This window comes from Penicillium chermesinum, assembly GCF_028974085.1.
Source record: "Penicillium chermesinum strain IBT 19713 chromosome Unknown utg000003l:1.0-5111272.0:1.0-5115320.0, whole genome shotgun sequence".
Classification (NCBI taxonomy): domain Eukaryota; kingdom Fungi; phylum Ascomycota; class Eurotiomycetes; order Eurotiales; family Aspergillaceae; genus Penicillium; species Penicillium chermesinum.
In genome coordinates, this window is record NW_026695313.1 from 1445965 (window position 1) to 1463576 (window position 17612).

Below are 17612 nucleotides of genomic sequence, written 5' to 3' on the forward strand. Positions count from 1 at the left end.
TGACGGAAGGAAGCACTCGAGCATGCGACATACGAAGCAAAGCGTGGAGGGCGTCGCCCATTAATGGAGTAGCCATCGCGACGGAATTAGGCTGAAGGGTTGGCACGGACACCTAGCACTAAACTCCCACTGCGAGATTGCGATGCCAGATACAGGCGCACATAATCCACCTTGGAATCAGGCGCAATGACAGCACAGGAGACGTCGCAATTCCAGGAGCAGAGATTCGGAGGTAAGTTGTATCTGCCAAGCGGCACGGGGCGGTGGTTGCGGCGGGTAATCATGTACGGATACGAAACGGCCGATCGGACCAAAACAAGCCGCGCGGAGTAGGGAGGGCGGTGAGTGTTTCCGCTCCCGTCCTGTTACGAACGTTACCACTTGACACGTGGGCTGCTTCATCTTGTCGTTTCTTATTTCACGGCTGTCGGAAAGTTTCAAGTTCTTTCTTAGAATCCTAGTCCACGGGTATCCAGTAGATTGTTATATCAGCTTGTTCAATCAATCTGAAAATATATCCGCGAAAGGCGGGTCCACCAAGGTACATATGTGGGCACATATTGAATGCCATACTGCTAGCGAATTAGTTGAACTTTCGAACATGTTGCCCTGATCTCAGCAGGGGCATGCCTTTTAAGATGACCTGCGCTACGGTCCTAGCTGCATATGCCAAGAGTTCGGCTTCAAACCCATCCGAGTCAACCTTGGAAACATTCGAAGTAGCACCTCAAACTGGGGAGGCCTGAAATCACGGGCAGCGTATTCAGAGATCCACTCCCCCGGCTGAGGCTGAAAATCAAAGGTTGAGCCACTCTGCGGCCCGCCGGGGCTCCCCTATAGCCAGGGGAAACGGAGGGCTCGGATTGTTGTGTGGTTCAAGTTCCCAGCAAACATCTCTAGTAAACTGGGCTAGGGTCGATATTAATGGACATACACTCTATTAATAGCTAGAGATATCATTCCATGAGGATGTGAATACGATACCGCTCTGAGTAGGGGTGACCCCCGTCTCCCTGATCCAACACATGCTAAGCGCGCGCTTGAAAACAGCGCAAAGCTCAACCAATCGGTCCTGTTACATGATTCTCACTCCTGCTTTAACTCTCCTCAGTCATCCCGGGCGGCAAGGGTTTCAGGTGTCCTTGGGCCATAGTTCTTAAGAAGCGCACACGTCGAACTTCCAATTGACCTAGAAAGTTCTATACCCGCAGGCTGCTGCTTGACTTGCCTTCCTTTCCGATTTCAGTTACTATATTGATATTCGCATGACCTGAGCTCTCTGTTAAGCGGCTCTCTCTTCCTCCGATACGATGGAGGAACTTGATCCAAATGACTATACGGTCGCTTGGATAGCCCCACTTGAGATAGAGGCCCGGGCTGCCCTCAGCATATTGGAGAATCGACATCGGGGCCACTTTCCCGTAAGTCGTGGCCAGGATTATATCTTTCATGCAGGAGACATAGGTGGACATAATATTGTCATAGCTACTCTGCCTCCAAGCCTGGGAAATGATCAAAGGTCCATAAGCGCACTTACGAGTCAGTTGAAAGTGTTATTTCCAAGTATTTGGTTTGGCTTACTGGTTGGTATTGCTACGGGCCTCCCGGACCATTCAAACTTCCCATCTCGTGATATCCGGCTGGGTGATGTGCTTGTAGGTCTGCCTGACAGTGACAGGCCGGATATCATAGCATGTCGCTTCGGCAAGGAAGAAGAACATGACGAGTTCGAACCGATGAAATTAGGGCATATGTTTGCGAGAACGGAGACCCTCGTCCGATCAGCAATTCAGAGCATCAAGCTCAAGGCATACTGTGACTATGCTTATACGTTCATATCTTTTTACGAGGATACCCGACAGAAGAATGTTTCGACTGGTCTGTTTAACGATCCAGGACAAGATCTTGATCAATTGTACGATATGGACGACAAAGGAGATGTGCATCTTGTTCAACGCGAGCAACGATCTGAATCGAAGCGGACCCAAGTATGGTATGGGTCTATTGGGTCTGGGATGCAGTCAACCAAGAGCATCCAGCAACGAAACGAGGTGAGGGACCAGTACGGTGTCATTGGGCTAGAAAACAAAGCTGCTGCGATAATAGACTGCATCCCAGTGGGAGTGATACATGGAGTGTGCGATTATGGCGACGAGCGTCAAAATAAAGAATGGCAACCATATGCTGCGGCGATGTCAGCAGCATACGCCAAAGCAGTGTTGCATGAGATTCGACCAAGAAATCAAACATATGGACCCGCAAAAATACCAGCGAGTAAGTATTAAAAATGACACTCTTCCGTTCTCCCCTGCGTTGTCCCATTTGATGGACAGTACTTCAGCTTCGGAAGATAGCTCAGACTAATTATGACAGGTGGAACTTCCACAGCTTCTGCTCCCCGAAGTATTCGGTCCAAGATGCCTGTCCAGACACAATTCTTGGGCCGGGAACAGGAATTATCCCAGATATCAGCGATTTTAGGCCTTGATACCAGCAGAGCCTCTCTTGTTATATGGGGGTTAAGTGGGTCCGGGAAAACACAGCTCTCGGTGCGCTATGCTACAAGCATGCTACGGCTGTATGATTCGGTGATATGGATCGACAGCTCGACTTCTACATCGATTCAACAGTCGTTCGAGACGTTTTCATCACGTTTACCCGGACACAGTCACGATGAATCAGCGACCGATAAAGGTCTTGAATGGCTGGCAAATGGCTCAAACCGATCTTGGATCATGGTTTTCGACAACATCCCAGGAGCCTTTGATGCTGATTCCTCCGAAACCACAGACATTAGAAATTATTTCCCTCGCTGTGAGCATGGCCACATGTTGCTGCTGACGACAGCATCTGATCTACACTTGCGCTTAGGCATGTCTGCTATACATTTGAAGGGAGTAGATGACTCCACGGGATCGAAGATTTTGCTACGAACTGCGGGAATCAAAGCGCCTGGAAGCTCTGGTATGCAATATAGAAGCCCGGTTTCTCATTTTTGCTTTTCATTCTCATGGTCTTCCCCTCTAATGAAATTTTAGGAGAACTTCTCGCCCAGTCTACTTCTCAGAAGCTAGGAGGTCTGCCACTCGCCCTCGAACAGGCCGGTACATTTTTGTCATATGGTATCGTTTCATTACAAGATTTCAATAATCATTTTGAGGCACGGTTTGTCGAGAAGGTGCTCAAAACTCCCGTGAAGAAATACGTGGGAACTTATGAGAAAGGGAGAACTCTATGGTCCGTTTTCCAAATGGCATACGATGCTCTGAAGCAAAGAAGTCCGGATGCAGTCAAGCTACTTCATATTGCAACATTCTTGAGTCCAGAATGTATGCCGTTGGTATTCCAAAACTCGAAATCTCAGGAGTCTTCAGATTTTACTCCAAAGACGCCTTTAATCCCCCGCAGCCTGACAGAAGCACAGCTGTCCGGCCTCAGAACTTGGATAAAAAGCCTTTTCTCTGATATTGAGAAATTTGCGAGAGCTATCGATGCACTTGAATCATCCGAATTCATCAGAACAGAGCGACATTCACAAGACACCTACGTCAAGAGCTGTGATATACATGACTTGGTTCGTTTGTTTGTTCATTCAGGATTATCAAAAGATGAAATCTGTGAGAGCTCGGCACTTGCTTTTCTCCTTACTGGACTCAGCACGGGGTAAAAAGAGGTGATGCTGCATTACCTGGCCTCGTCAGACTGCCACGGCGCACATGAATATGCAACGGCTCGCCCCCCCCCAGAAGGCACCGAGGGACAAGACGAGAAAGGCTTTGGGAAACGAATGTACCTGATACTGCCTCCATTCCATGTGAGTTTGACCAGGCATATCCACCTATTCACGGTTCTCACGATCTTAGGCTGCCGGGATTGGACATATCTTGTTCGTCACTATGCTTGTCGATATAACTCTTATCATGCCCACTGCTGCGAGCAGGCAAGGGAACTGTGCAGCGTGCCGGGACCCTGATGCTGTATGAGGAAGAGATTGAGAAGCTCTACAATGATGCCGACAAGCTGGCGCAGTTAGATGCCACCCAGCTACCTGGACCCGGCGGAGTGGATGATGCTGCACAGGTTGCAGAGTATGTCAAGACAACGATCGCGTCCATCACAGGCTGGAAGCCCGAGGACCTGTCTGATGAAGCAAACTGGTTCAACCTTGGCCTGGATTCGCTGCAGACCATCACAGCGACCCGCGTTCTTAAGCAGGGATTAGATCTGCCCACCCTTGCCCCGAACGTGATTTACTTGAACCCGACCATCTCAGACCTTACCCACGCGCTCCAAAACCTTCACAAGAACACAGAAGAGTCCATTGAGACTAGTAAGAAAACATTGCTCCAAGCACGGGATCAGCTGCTAGCCGAGCTGGTTGGCAAGCTCAAGATTGAGGGAGTGAACGCCTCTGGAGAACGTCCAGCCATTCATACGGTTATCCTCACTGGCTCCACAGGGCAGTTGGGCACATACCTCCTCAACACCCTGGTTGAAGCCCCCGATGTCGAGCACGTATACTGTCTCGACTGCGATGAGCGAGCTCGCGACCGACAACGAGATCGCAGAGCGGCCTACGGTTTAGGCCCTCTGGACGAGAGCAAAGTCACTTTCTGGAAAGCCGACCTTAGCCAGACCAATCTCGGACTCCAGAACGAAAAGCTACAAGATTTGCAGCACAATTCGACTCTGATTATACACAACGCCCGGCCCGTCAACTTCAACATCTCACTGTCATCTTTCAAGCCGCAGCTCGAGGGCGTCGTCAATCTCATCAATTTCAGCCACCAGTCCACCCGCTCTGCACGCCTGCTCTTCATCTCCTCCATCAGCTCTGTTCTCGGCCACCGCGCGGAGTCCGACAGCATCCGCGAGGAAACCGTTACCACCAGCACCCCAGCGCCAAACGGATACGCCAACAGCAAGTACATCGCCGAGCACCTGGTCAGCCACGCGGCTCAAAAGGGTCTTTCTCGCCCAGCATATGCCCGCGTCGGCCAGGTGGCCGGGCCCATCCGACAAGCCGGCTTGTGGAACAAGGCTGAGTGGTTCCCCAGTCTCGTGCTGAGCTCACTCCGATTAGGTGCCCTTCCTGATAGTCTCGGGTTGGCTTTGGATAACATTGACTGGGTGCCAATCGACCTTCTTTCCGAGATCCTGGTCGAACTAGCCTTTGATACGAAGAAAGGGCCGAGTGTCTACCACCCACTGAACCCGCACCCGAAGACATGGCAGGAGATTCGGCCTATCGTCGCCGATGCCCTTAAGGCAGCTACGGGGAAGATCGTGGACACTGTTCCCTTCCGTGACTGGGTACAGAGGGTTCGGCGAGATGCGGAGGCTGCTAGCCAGGGCACCAAGAAATTGGGTGAAAAAGAATTGCTGCTTCATTTGGCTAGTAACCCTGCTGCAAAGCTGATCGACTTTTTTGAGGGCCTGATGGCTCAGACCACGCCCGAAAGTCCGTTAGAGACGGTGGCTACTGCTGCTGTTAGTGAGAAATTCGGTGCGGTGCAGGCGGTTCAGCCGGAGTGGATCCAGAAATGGGTTCGGGAATGGTTAGCATAGAAGAATATATTAGAATGATCATGACTGGATCTATATTTAACGAGGTCTAGCTGGCCAGGTCACAAGATATTTGTCGCGATGTCAAGGAACAGCTTTGCATGATATGTAAACTTGAACCAAGTTAGGATATACAATATCAATAAATGGATGTACTGTGGTCTCCGTGAACCGATCCGTTTGATATAGAACAGACTTCTAGCAGTCGATTAATGAGGACCGTCGTGTAATCGCTTCGTCAACCACGCAGCGACCAAGGCAGCACACCCACCAAACCGAAGCACCCAGCCCACACTGTCATCGTACGGAGCTCCACGGGGCTTCTGCAAGACCTTGAAAATGCCACTGCAGATGAGGCTCGAGAAGATCTGAGGAAAGGACACGGCAACATTATGCAAGCCAAGGATGATGCCCGCCTGAACCAGATTCTCGTCTTCGTCGCTAGAAAGCTTCGAGCGGCCGTTCTCCGGGTCATTTTCACGAGCACGGTCCTCATCTCCTTCACGATCTTCTTCCACGGGGAGAGGTACATACGAATTCGACCCGGCGTGGGTTCGAGTTCTTGGCGTCGAGCCCGTTGCAGCATGGCGGCGGCGCAGACGCCGCTCGAGATCCATTCGGGAGACCTCGGCAGAGATAAAAGCAAATGGCGCCCAGAGAGTCACCGCCCAGCATATTCCGGTCAAGCCGATAATGGCGGACCCAGCCTGGTAGGAGCTTACGAAGATGGTGCAGAATGCGCAAAAAGCGAAGAGGATATGCGAGGAAATCCAGGTGCGGCGCAGGGTCAAGCCTGGTACTTGAAGCTTAGTGAGCCATGATGGCTTCTTGTCAGACTCGACGGTAGCCTTTGCGTTTGTCCTGCCCAAGAGTGGTGCTGAGCCGGTACCGGTACGGGCTCCGGAGAAGGACGATCGGGCATTGTGCTCGTTCTCTTCTTCATCCGCAACAAGATCTTCGAAATTATCTTCTTGATCTGCGATGTCGGGAAGTACTGTCTCGTAGGTGGGGACGACGAAAAGCGGAAGTATCATGTTCGCGGCGAAGGAGACGATCGCATAGATAAGTAGGGCGAATGTCCCCACGCGGGTAGCTTCCTCCCATGTCTTATCAATTTGGTCCCTAGGGAGGTCGGGATGTTTCGCAAAGATCGGATTGACATAAAGCTGGCCGACGTAGGTACTAGAGTAGTACAAGAACGGGAACCAGCCGGTCCAGGCCGCTAGCTGGACTTCGCAGACCCGCGCGATCTGTGTCGGGAGATTGCGGATGGATTTGAAAGTCTGTCGGAAAAACTGAATAACGCTTAGACCGTCCGATGGTGGCGGACCATCCAGACGAGGATCGCGTTCTTTGATGTAGAGGCAACTAATGATTAAGGTCGCCGTAAGAGAGATCGAAGCGAGAGCGCTCAGTATTTGAAACTGAGTTTTCCCGAGAAATGGGAGGTGCTTTGGTAGATTCATGTAGCCAAAGATGTAGCCGACGATGTTGCCGACACCTGTCCACCGACTTGCCCAGGCGTTGGATAATTCCTGCTGGTGAGCTGGACAATTATCGAGAATGAAAGCTCTGATTCCCGCTTGCACTATATTGAAAAGTTGGAAAGTTAATACAAAAACTATCCAAGCCCTGAAGCTCCCACGTACCTGTATTAATGGCAAAATCCAGGCAATACATGAAAATCGTTGCCAAAGTAATAGTCGTGATTTTGGTGCCAGTCGAAGCTGGGTCAACCCCAAAGATGGATAAGAAGCCACCGACGATCTCCTTCACCCAAGCAAGAGCAAGAAGAGACACAAGGGTTGCAGCTCCGCCGCCTACCATGAACGGCTTCCTCTTACCCAGCGGGACCGGCAGTTGTCGCTGCGGATACCGATATACGGCTGCACCAATGCGCCTGTCAATGGACCGGCGATCCAGACAAAAGCAAGAAGAGCTTTGCTCATTCCCAATGATAATAAGAAAGGCTGGTTGGACAGATTAGCACATTGAATCAGTCGACATTAAGCGCTACTTGAAAGATCAGGGGCGGGTTTGGCGAAACATACCGATCCATTGCCAAGTTCCACAGACCATACGACCTGAAGGCTGCAGAAACACCTGCATCAGTAGCAGATTCCAAAATGAACTGCTGGTGGGCAGGATGGGAGCTGTTGGACTCCTTAAGATGCAACTTACCCCCCGATAGACACAGTCAACAAGAACAAATACCAACTACTCTTAGACGATTCATCGACGTTGTCCACCAAATCCTCAGCAGAGGCATGGTTGGGACCACTAGTCTGACCTTGGGACATCAGTGGCGAGTTTTCGTTGGCCTCTGGAAGAATGTTGGTTTTCCCCATGGGGCTCTGGTCTGAACGGAAGAGAAGCCGGATAGGAGAAGAATGGTCCCAGAAAAGACAGAAAAGGAGACAGGAAAAAGAACTTGGACCCTCATGCACAGCCTTTTTAGGCCCTAGGGAGGCGGGAAAAAGACGTTCAAGTATTTGGATCAAGCTGCTCCCGTTTTAGACCAGCCCGATGACTTGGTTTAGAGTGGTCCCAGCTATGCGCTAGTGGGAGGCGTTGCAGGGGGGACGCCAGGTCATGCGGTTAGAGTCGGGGTGATGGGAATCGCTTCCATTGATGGGGGAACAGACCCCGGATTTATGACAGCGCTTATGATCAGAATGGACAGCTGATCCCTGGCTTTGGTCCCTTGAAACGTATGGAGCTGGTGGCCTGCTCAAGGATTCGATGGCGGGTAGCACGTGATGCACAAGATGTGATTGGTATAGATGACAAATCATCCGTCTCCATGCCCAGTGTTCATAGATATCTAGATATCAAGTACATTAGGTACTGGGTGATTTGAGGAAGGATTTGTAGTGAATGTGCTCAAGTCCACCAGATCGGGGTCGAAGTGAATGAGGGGCACTCCCTTTTATACCCTCTGCCCCTTCATTTCTTTTCTGTTCTTTTCCCTCGCCTTCCCATCGCGCCAACACTTTCAAGTGCCCACTCTCTCGCGCCCATCCCACCATCTCTACCATCGTCACATATCTTCCGAAGCCTACCAGTAAGCCGCACAAGTATAACTCAGACACGTCTAAGGAACCATACTAATATCATTGCTCAGGCCAGTTCGAACAAGTTCGCAGTCATGAGCTCGAACGGGTCGTCGAGCCCTTCAAGCAGCGACCATGGACGCGGACGCGCAGATAGCAACACAAACATCCACATCAGGATCTCATTTCCATTGGACACCATGAACCCGAACACGGTATGTATAACTGCTCAATCTCATTTGATGATATTAATGCTGACATTGCGAAGGGTTGGTCGTACCATTACGAGGCTTGCCAGGCGATGTGGGATTCCCTGCAGCGGGCTCTTGATACAGTTAGTGTGGGATACGACCGAATTGCGGTGATCGACCTACTCCAGCGTGCCGGCAAGGTGCCCTCGGAGGAAGAACAAGCCTTCGTGGATAACTTCGACGCGGCCCAGGGAGAGTTAGATGAGAAGATCCCGATACTCTCCCGGTGGATTTCTAGATTGGAGGCGCGGGAGCGCCAGGCCTTCTGTGACCTCAACCCAGAGGTCGTTGGCCGTTACAATATCCTTGTGGCTCCGGATCCAGACCGGAGTCACATCAATAATTAAACCCAGATCGGCTCCCAGCCTTTTGGCAGAGGATCATGAATTCCTTTATTCATGGTCCTTGGGATGTCCTTTGAGTTCGTTCATTCACGGGGGGCTCTGGGAAATATGGACCAGTGTCCCCGTGGTCTGAGCGGCTCAAAGAAGATCTGGGTGAGAATGTTAGTTGCGTGCTTTCGTCGCACATATTTTTGTGCTTGTTTGAACAACGTCCAAAGTATCCTTTCGTCGCATGCAAACTGTAAGGCGTAATCTGTAAGCCGACGTTTCGTCGTAAGCCCACGTTTCGTCGCAACCTAAATCTTCTATAGTAAGAACTGTTAACGTAATAGTCGTTGCTCCCGGACTTGTCACATCGAGACGGTTCTTTGCATCTGCATTATATCGGACTCGGCTAACCTACCGGATCTGAAGGCTCCTGACAACTTTCTCAGCGTCAACTGATAGATCTACCGCTCAACCAATTGGATAGCAGAGAGAAGTTGAACCTTGCCCAAAAGCACAGATCTATATGGACGAAAGTGCCCATGCCCGCTCCGGAGTCTACATTCTATTGTTCGAAAAGCGAATGAACACACTACAAAGAGCGATCATTTCAAGGACCCATAACACGTCTACATCAATTCCCACTATACCATCATTCCCTGAAATGGCCATTTATTTACGTCGACGAATCCCTTCATTTCGGCATGACCTATCCATCACTTTAAGTGTCATTTGTACCAATCCCAGGCCTGACCTGTCCATCATCGAGCCAGTTTTCTCTAGCGCCAATCCAGCCGGCGCGAAATACTCAACAAACCTCCGACCCCACCCAGCGTACCAAGGATACCACTTTAACGGCAAGATTCTCCGTGTAAGATCAAGCTCGAACCCGCCCTTCCAAATCGAAGATGTAGCTAATAGCCCGCTGACCCCCGACAGGCCTGGGTCGGTCCGCCAAATACAGGATTCACCAGCGGTACACGATACATCCCAGCAGACATAGCGTCCACAGTGCCGAACAAGGTGGCACAGACCCATGGAGCGTACGTGCGAGTTGTAGTAATGAAGACCGCCGTCCCACCGTATTACCATCCTAAGTTCCCTCTCCCGTAGAGCAGAAAAATGCACGGCTCGGGCTCAGCGGGGACAAGATGCGGCACCAGTCGCGTGCTTATCTGGATCGCGTACAGCAACGAAGGATTAGCGTGGTGCAATTCGCTGCTATGAGTAGCGCGTCACCGGTCCTGGTTACGGCGTCGGAAGGGTCGCCATGCTCTTCTCAAAGAACTGGGCGTGACGTCTTCGATTACAAGCCTGCGATTACCGTTCGCTGATATGCATGGTGCGATCCGGGAGGCTGGGTATGACGATTTGGGTCATGTTCTTGAAATGATCCGGGGCTGGAAGCTGTGCAGCCGAATGTAGCTGTCGCGAATGACGAGTGTGCGATTGCGCCGGGCGAGGTCTAGCGCGATTCGCGATTTAGGATGGCGATGGTATGTTAGAGGCGGATATCTTGATGAAGCCGGTGAAGTTCCTGCAGGCTGTGGCAGTGCCTGCTAGGCCATTGAATAATCCAAGGGCTTGGGGAGTGATGAAGTGGGTTGGGGAAGACTTTGGGAGTGAGGTTGGATTCCCGACTGTGTATGTTCTTGAGAGCCGCGAAAAAGATGCACATGAGGAATCAATAGAGCTGGAGGTGACTAGGAGCTTGGAAAGTCAGCGCTTGGGCATCCGTTGCAGTGAAGTATGCTATGAAAATCAGTAGATGTTTCTATCAAAACTCCAGGGCTCTCAGTTGAAGGCTTACGTGGTTAAGTCATAAAACTCCCGAGGTCCATGCAGTCGAAACATGGCTGAACAGAACGAAAGGACAACTTGAAGTTCAGTTTAGCATTTCAGTCAATTCGTTAGATAGTCTATAGTATAATCCTAGCCGATTACAACCAGCAGTCCCGTCCTTGCACTTCGAGAGATCCCCGCTATTCCAAAAAAGCGTACAATAATATATCTCCAACTCCTCGAGTGTCCGCTGCACAGTGCCGGGCCCGCCAGGCTAGTTCTTTACCCGCACGAGGCGACGTTAAGCACCAGATGCAGCGAGACAACAGAAAGTTCAATATCACAAATCAATAGAACAAACCACAACCATAGGGAACAAAGAAGCAAAGTAGTACTCAGTGCGATGAGGCAGAAGCAATATCACAAGAACGAAGCGAATCCCAGCCTAGAAAGTCCGCCCGAAGGCTAGAGGAAGTGTCATGAGGCAGATAGGAAAGCGACAAAAGCATTAAAACACCTAGACAGAAGACGCCTGTTGCGCCTCTGCAAAAAAAAAAGGGGGGGGGGGCGGCGGGAAGACCAAATTGCGTCAGGATACCAAAAATATACAGTGAAAAATCACTGCCACGAGCTTAGATATGTTGCTGAAGAAGCTGTGGGGCAATCATATGAGGTGCCATCATATTGGGTACTGTTGACGGAATGGTCATCGGGGCGGCCATAGAGGTCATCGAGGTCATGGAAGTCATGGTGGGCATGTTAACCATTGAATGGGGCTCCGATGTTGGTGGAGGGGAGTCTTCATTAGGGGAATCAAATTCCTCTCCGTCATTCTCCAAGTCTTCCTCGTCAACAACAGGAGCCTGGCCGTCTTGTTGAGCCTCGTGGATGCGGCGGTGTCTAAAATTAGATCGTTAGCGGTAAATAAACTAAGGATCAGACGGCGAAACAAACATACTGTGCCAGGTTATCGGAGCGGGAAAACGCTTTGCTGCAGTATGGACAAGGGTATGGACGCTCTTGAGTGTGCGTTCTCACGTGCCTAGACGCCCGTGTTAGTCGGCGGCTAAAAGGAAACTCGTCACACCGGGGGGGGCATTGTGCAGATCGCCCCACCCGGTGTGAAGGAACGACAAAAATAGAATCAAGCTTACCTCTTGAGATGCTCTAACCTCTTAAAGAGTCGGCCACATGAAGGAATAGGGCAAGAGTGGGACTTATGAGGATATGGTCCAAGCTCCATCATGGTGGCGCTGCGAGCCCTACGAGCTGGGCCTGGGCCGGAGCGATCAGGGCGGCTAGTACTGTTCTGAACAGCGCCTTCCATGGCAGCGCTCGTGGGGAGCGCTGAAAGATCATCCGTAGGCTGGGCCATAGGCATCTGCTGCCCCTCCACGCTGCCATGGAGGTTTTGCAAAGGTGTTCCGTGACGCGAAATCTCCTGCATCAAGTCTTTCTGGGGGAGCGAGGCGCTGGGGTATGCGCGCGAAAAGTCCTGGCTTGCATCTTCCCCCTCCAGAACTGGGGCCACTGAGCTGGACATCGAGCGACGAAGGTCGCTAGGCTTGTGTGCAGCGTAGGCTGGGGGCTGCGAAGGAGCAACAGAAGGCGGCCCGCTCATCACACCCGGCGTTCCGTTGGAAGGACCCGGTGTAACAGATGGACGACGTCTTCGCTGCTTGTACGTAGGAGACCCCTCAATGACCGAGTAAGGAGTGGACGAATAAGAACGGGGGGCAGTAGAGTAGTGACCTCCAGCCAGGTTCGACGCCGGCAGTTGCATCATAGGGTTGTATGGCGCGGCGCTGCCAATGTCTGGGATCACTGTGTACAGGCCCGTGTCTTCATTGGCGATGTATGCAGGCTCCGCTCCAAGTCCGACTGCATGCGGGGGCGGAGTAACGGGCTCAAACGACAATCCACGGTTGCTGTAGTCTTCGTAGTGAGAAGACACGAACGATGGGGCGGGGGAGTACTCGTAGAAGGTTGGCATGGACGAATGGCGCTGGTGAACCCGGACGGGCATTCCGTTCCGATCATACTGAATAGCTCCGTAGTCCTGTTCACGCTTAATAATGTTGTGAACCAAGTTGTTCTGCATCGGCATCTGCGGGTTGCTGTACATCGAAGTGGCCGGGTCGTCCTGGAGAAGAGGGATCGCTGGGGGAGCCATCTGGGGAGGAGGCATTGCGTCAACGGTCCGTACTACGGGAGAGCTGGGCTGGCCATATGTCGTACTTGCGTGGGCGGCAAACGAAGACGAGCTTGCTTGTTGCGCCTTGGTCAATTGCTCGTAAAGGGACTGAGAAGAGTCGAACTCGAATGACATAGCGGGTTCGCTGACAGCCTGGGTAGTCGCTTCTTGACCCATCTTCTCGCGCTTCAGATCGCGCTCGAGCGCGTCCAAGAACAAACGATCATGCGGAACACTGTACCAATAAAAGACCTTCTGCTTCTTCTGTGTTCGAATGCAGTTGTTTTTATACAAAAAGTCCAGGAATGCGCTCTTGGGCTCTTCGAGGGTCGCATCGGTGCCGGCCTTGAGGTTTCGGAGATCGGAGAAAATGCCTTCTTCGAACTTCTTGGAGTTCTTGACTGGACGACCGAAAGCTTGGAAACGGAATGCAAGACATCGCACGATATCGGTACCGGAGATGTGGAACAGGTTGCTCCTATAGTAGAAATGTTTCGTCAGGTCTAGTTCTTTGGACGCCTGAGGCCGCGTCGGTCGCAGTGAACACCTACCAGAGAACACACGACACATAATCGCCAGTTGGCAAGAGGAATCGACGGATCAACTGGTCTGGCTGCCAGTCTACGGGAGCTGACAGGAGGAAGTATTTCACTAAGCTTCTAGTCAACACAGCTATTCAGCAGTAATATGCAGGGCTCTAGATGCGTACGGTTGTCCACTTGCTGCAGAGCGACTTGCGCATCATGCGGCAGGCTCTGCTGCGCTTCGGTCGACAGCATGAACGTCTCAGGCTTTTGGGGTGGTGCCATAGGGGCACTGTGTTGAGGATACATGATTCCGGCGCTTTATAAGAAAACTGTCAGTGCCGACCGTAGCAATGTGATAAATATAACCCAAATCATGACAATAAAACACAAAGCCGCCTAAGAACAGAGCGGCCATGTTTCCGTTCCAGGGTAAGACCTGGGACCACGCGACTTGAGCAGCACACTCACCTCTACTAGATTCGACGTGCGGTCGGACCCGAGGCGCAACTAAATAATAGGATGGGCTTGATGCTATTGACAGTGATCGGGTAGGAGAGGATCTATAATATGCGACAGGGGTATGTCGATATGCGAATCATGCGCGACGATTGGGTCGAAGGAAAGATAATGCTGACAAGAGGGGCCGGCCGCTCTTTTAGAGGTAGGAACAAAGAAAAGTAAAGAAGAGAGAGAGGGGAGGGCAGAGATCTAACTAGGCCAGCTTGATCAGTCTCTGTTGAAGATGTATTTCTCGCACAGCGGAAGAAAGAAACGAAGGTTTTGGATGGACTGAGAGGGGAAAGGGGAGAAGAAGAAGAATGGGGGGGGAGGGAGAGGATAAACGATGCACAACGTCAGTTGTGCTAATAATAATCGACCAAAGCGAAGCGCCAGGGCCTCTGGGCCAGTCATGGCTGGACTTCCAGCAAACCTCCACTCCAGATGGAAAAGGTGTGGGCCGGCGATAAATGACATAACGGATCCGTATTGACATTGTTCCTGGCCTGTCCTGGTCTTTTCCCGGCTCTGGCTTGCGCGAACTTGGTTGGCTTGCGGTCCCACTTGGCCCTGGCCCTGCTGCGTCGAGTGGAGGAAAGAATGGGGCCGCGCTGGTGTGATTCGCGCTCGCGTCGGTACGCAGATACGTACCAGGTGGGTGGACTCGACATGTGTTGTACTCTGTACAGAATCCTGAATATTGAGGGCGCCGATCAATCTCTCGAGCTAAATCGGAAAATGTTTGAGATGGTTGCCGCACGAAGACGAAGGCTGTTAAGGGATATTGTCCTTTCTCCAAATCTTATGACTTGCTCGAGTGCACCCGACCCTCCCCATGTCAATCAGGGTGCCCCGTAAGACGTTCCGTAGTTACTCCTTCGTCAGTCATATCTTTCACAGGTCTGCTATGGTATCTTATCGTGGCATAATTCAGGTGTCCCATGTTGGATATTGATGGGCACCCCGGGGCTAGGACTCCATAGTTGATTGCGTTGCGTTCCTCCCTGGCTTGATAGCTCGCTTGCCAATATTGAATGTATCGTGGTGTTTACTCTGCTAGTCATCCCGCACTAGTCATAACTAGTGACTCGAGTACCTATGGTGTACTCCGTACACTTTACTAACTAATAACCTTCCAGAACTCCGCCCTCAACTCGACCAATCCCATCGCGAATGTCCCCGCAGCACCCCTGCGCCGCAGATGATTCGATGCATCATCCCCAGCCACGACCGGACTAGGGTGACCAAACTGCAGAATCTGTGCAAGGGAAGAATCCTTTCTCCATTTTGGCAAAGTGGAGTTCCGACGGCCTTCGCCAAGGCTCTGCGCACATCAAACTGGCGCTGGGGACCTGAAGCACCCGCCCTCGTTGTTTCAGGACCCCGGGCGCTTACATGCAGGGAATTAAAACGGGTCACGCTCTTCCCGTCCCACTCGCATCTCCCCTGGAGCTAAACCGATCTAGGTTGGACTTCGCTCCCCCCTTTTTGTCTTCCTTGCCCTGGTTGTGGCTTGAGTGGATTGTTCGTCCGGGATTGCCGGGTCTGGAAAGGTTTAGCCGGAGATTTTCCCGTACGAAGAACGAAGGACCCGACGGATCAAAATACATAATTAGACAAGTCCAATGTGGAGGCCATTGTCTGGTGCTTAGCCTCTGGTTGGCCTAGGGGCAGTCTCCTAGCATAACGGCGGCCCTGGATACCCACCGGCGAGTTTGGTACTTTCAAAGTTCAGGGCTACCATGGAGTAGTGCGCTTTAGCAGCCCATTCGTCGCATAGCACCCCCTTTTTGATTGGAAACCCTCGTCGGCATCTCTACAAAGCAGCACATCGTACGATTTGACCAGTCGCTCGCCGTATTTTGGTCCTCCACAGACGCCATACAGTAGATGAAGATCGACATCGTTACTCCGTAGAATTCGAGACCTTACCCCTCGTTCTGAGAGAAAATTCAGCCATATCAAAAGCTTGGCAGCCTGTGGACTGGGGCGGGTGATCACAGCAATTAGATGCACCAAGGTCCAGAACCCGCCTGGCGCCCCATGACAAACCAACAGGCAAAAATTTGCGATAGAGAACTTGGATTAAGCGAGGCATCTTTGCAAAGTCTGCAAACTAGTAGCAATAGAGCGTCCCTATCCTAGTCTAAACCATGGGTGCCGCGGCTCGCTCTATCCTCAAATGTTGGGCGCGCTATACAGACGCTCGGCCGCCCAACATTTGAGTCGTCGCCTGATCTTCTCCGTCCCGTTGCGATCGGAATACCTGAAACCGGATCTGGCATCCTCGTGGAGCAAAGATTAGGGGTGATGCGGAGTCGCGCTGTTTCACTTGGTGATCAAGATCCTAGGTCACCGGGAACTTCCTGTCAAGGGTACTAGTGCTAAATTGGCAAGGTAGTATAGCAACATGCAAAATCTCCAGAGGCTGTGGGCATAACACGTCATGTCTTACCTTGCACTATGGATAGGAAGACTTTATTCGTAGAGATGCCGAAAAGTGCCTCATACATGGATTGGGAGGGGGCGTCAGCAACCCTGCCCGGTCGAAGGGGCATCAGCCAGGCGAGCAATAGACTTCAAGTGGCATGTTTCATGACCCCTCGAACTGCTTGGCAAACAGCGCCGATGCCGCGCTAGGTAGAGCGCATGGGGCAGAGAATGGTTGTTGCTTTGTTTGATCATACAACCTGAAACGATCTAGAAGCTCTCGAGGAGGTTGGGTCTGGCTGGGACTAATGGCTATCGGGGCTTATTGACAAATCTTTCCGGTGCTATCATTCTGCAGCAGCCCAGAAAAGGAAAGTCAAGTCAAGATTGGTGGGACCTCGCCAGAATGGAGTCAATCCTCCCATCGTGATCCTTGCCGGGACGATCGTTGCCCTCCACAACGGAAGCATATCATAGGTGGAGGCAGTGTAACGTTTAGGGTATCTGCCGGTAGAACCGAGCTCGGTGGTTGCTTCTCGTGCTGCATGCTGCATGGTACTACTATATAGGAGGCCTAAGTGAGAGACCAGGGCCTTCTTTGATTGACCTTCGCGCATATTCACAGATCACCTTTCAGTTTAAAAGTTCCTTGGGAGTAGTGAACCTATATGCGAGCGTCGGGCTTGGTGTCCCTAAGCTTACAAGCGTGGTCGTTGTTGGGGGCTAGTGTCTACTGGTGAGTTTCTGTCTAAACCCTTTTCTGCAAAGCCTCCGTTCTTCCTCCTGTGGATGCGACCTTCTAGCTGAACTATATTTCGCTCTACCGAGGGTTCTAGTCATCCTGCTGTCCGTTCTCCGAGGAGCCTTCTAGCGCTGGGGCCATAACTACCGAGGAATGCTTGACTAGAGATGCGAGTCATGGCTCCACTGGTATTCAAGGTTCAGCCCGTCTGTTTCTATTGTGCTCAGTCTGTTACGCGGAG

The 17612-nt window shown here is 51.6% G+C and overlaps 6 protein-coding genes across 6 annotated transcripts; 3 read left to right on the plus strand and 3 right to left on the minus strand.

The window, feature by feature from the left end:
• Nucleotides 1-1736: 1736 nt before the first annotated feature.
• Nucleotides 1737-2285, plus strand: N7468_003436 (nacht and wd domain protein; the record flags this gene model as incomplete). The annotated part of the gene is made up of 1 exon (XM_058472733.1): nt 1737-2285. The coding sequence occupies one exon, from the start codon at nt 1737-1739 to the stop codon at nt 2283-2285; it is 549 nt and encodes a 182-aa protein (XP_058331736.1).
• A 132-nt stretch (nt 2286-2417) lies between these two features.
• On the plus strand, nt 2418-5568 carry N7468_003437 (NRPS-like enzyme; the record flags this gene model as incomplete). Its single annotated transcript, XM_058472734.1, has 3 exons — nt 2418-2964; nt 3042-3578; nt 3938-5568. 3 exons carry the CDS (start codon nt 2418-2420, stop codon nt 5566-5568), a joined length of 2715 nt encoding a protein of 904 aa, XP_058331737.1.
• A 206-nt stretch (nt 5569-5774) lies between these two features.
• On the minus strand, nt 5775-7913 carry N7468_003438 (putative sucrose transporter; the record flags this gene model as incomplete). The annotated part of the gene is made up of 4 exons (XM_058472735.1): nt 5775-7153; nt 7215-7535; nt 7617-7696; nt 7747-7913. 4 exons carry the CDS (start codon nt 7911-7913, stop codon nt 5775-5777), a joined length of 1947 nt encoding a protein of 648 aa, XP_058331738.1.
• A 1006-nt stretch (nt 7914-8919) lies between these two features.
• On the plus strand, nt 8920-9216 carry N7468_003439 (uncharacterized protein; the record flags this gene model as incomplete). Its single annotated transcript, XM_058472736.1, has 1 exon — nt 8920-9216. The coding sequence occupies one exon, from the start codon at nt 8920-8922 to the stop codon at nt 9214-9216; it is 297 nt and encodes a 98-aa protein (XP_058331739.1).
• Nucleotides 9217-11612: 2396 nt separating this feature from the next.
• Nucleotides 11613-14007, minus strand: steA (sexual development transcription factor SteA; the record flags this gene model as incomplete). Its single annotated transcript, XM_058472737.1, has 5 exons — nt 11613-11880; nt 11939-12022; nt 12135-13652; nt 13726-13825; nt 13884-14007. 5 exons carry the CDS (start codon nt 14005-14007, stop codon nt 11613-11615), a joined length of 2094 nt encoding a protein of 697 aa, XP_058331740.1.
• A 2969-nt stretch (nt 14008-16976) lies between these two features.
• On the minus strand, nt 16977-17246 carry N7468_003441 (uncharacterized protein; the record flags this gene model as incomplete). Its single annotated transcript, XM_058472738.1, has 1 exon — nt 16977-17246. The coding sequence occupies one exon, from the start codon at nt 17244-17246 to the stop codon at nt 16977-16979; it is 270 nt and encodes an 89-aa protein (XP_058331741.1).
• Nucleotides 17247-17612: the final 366 nt, after the last annotated feature.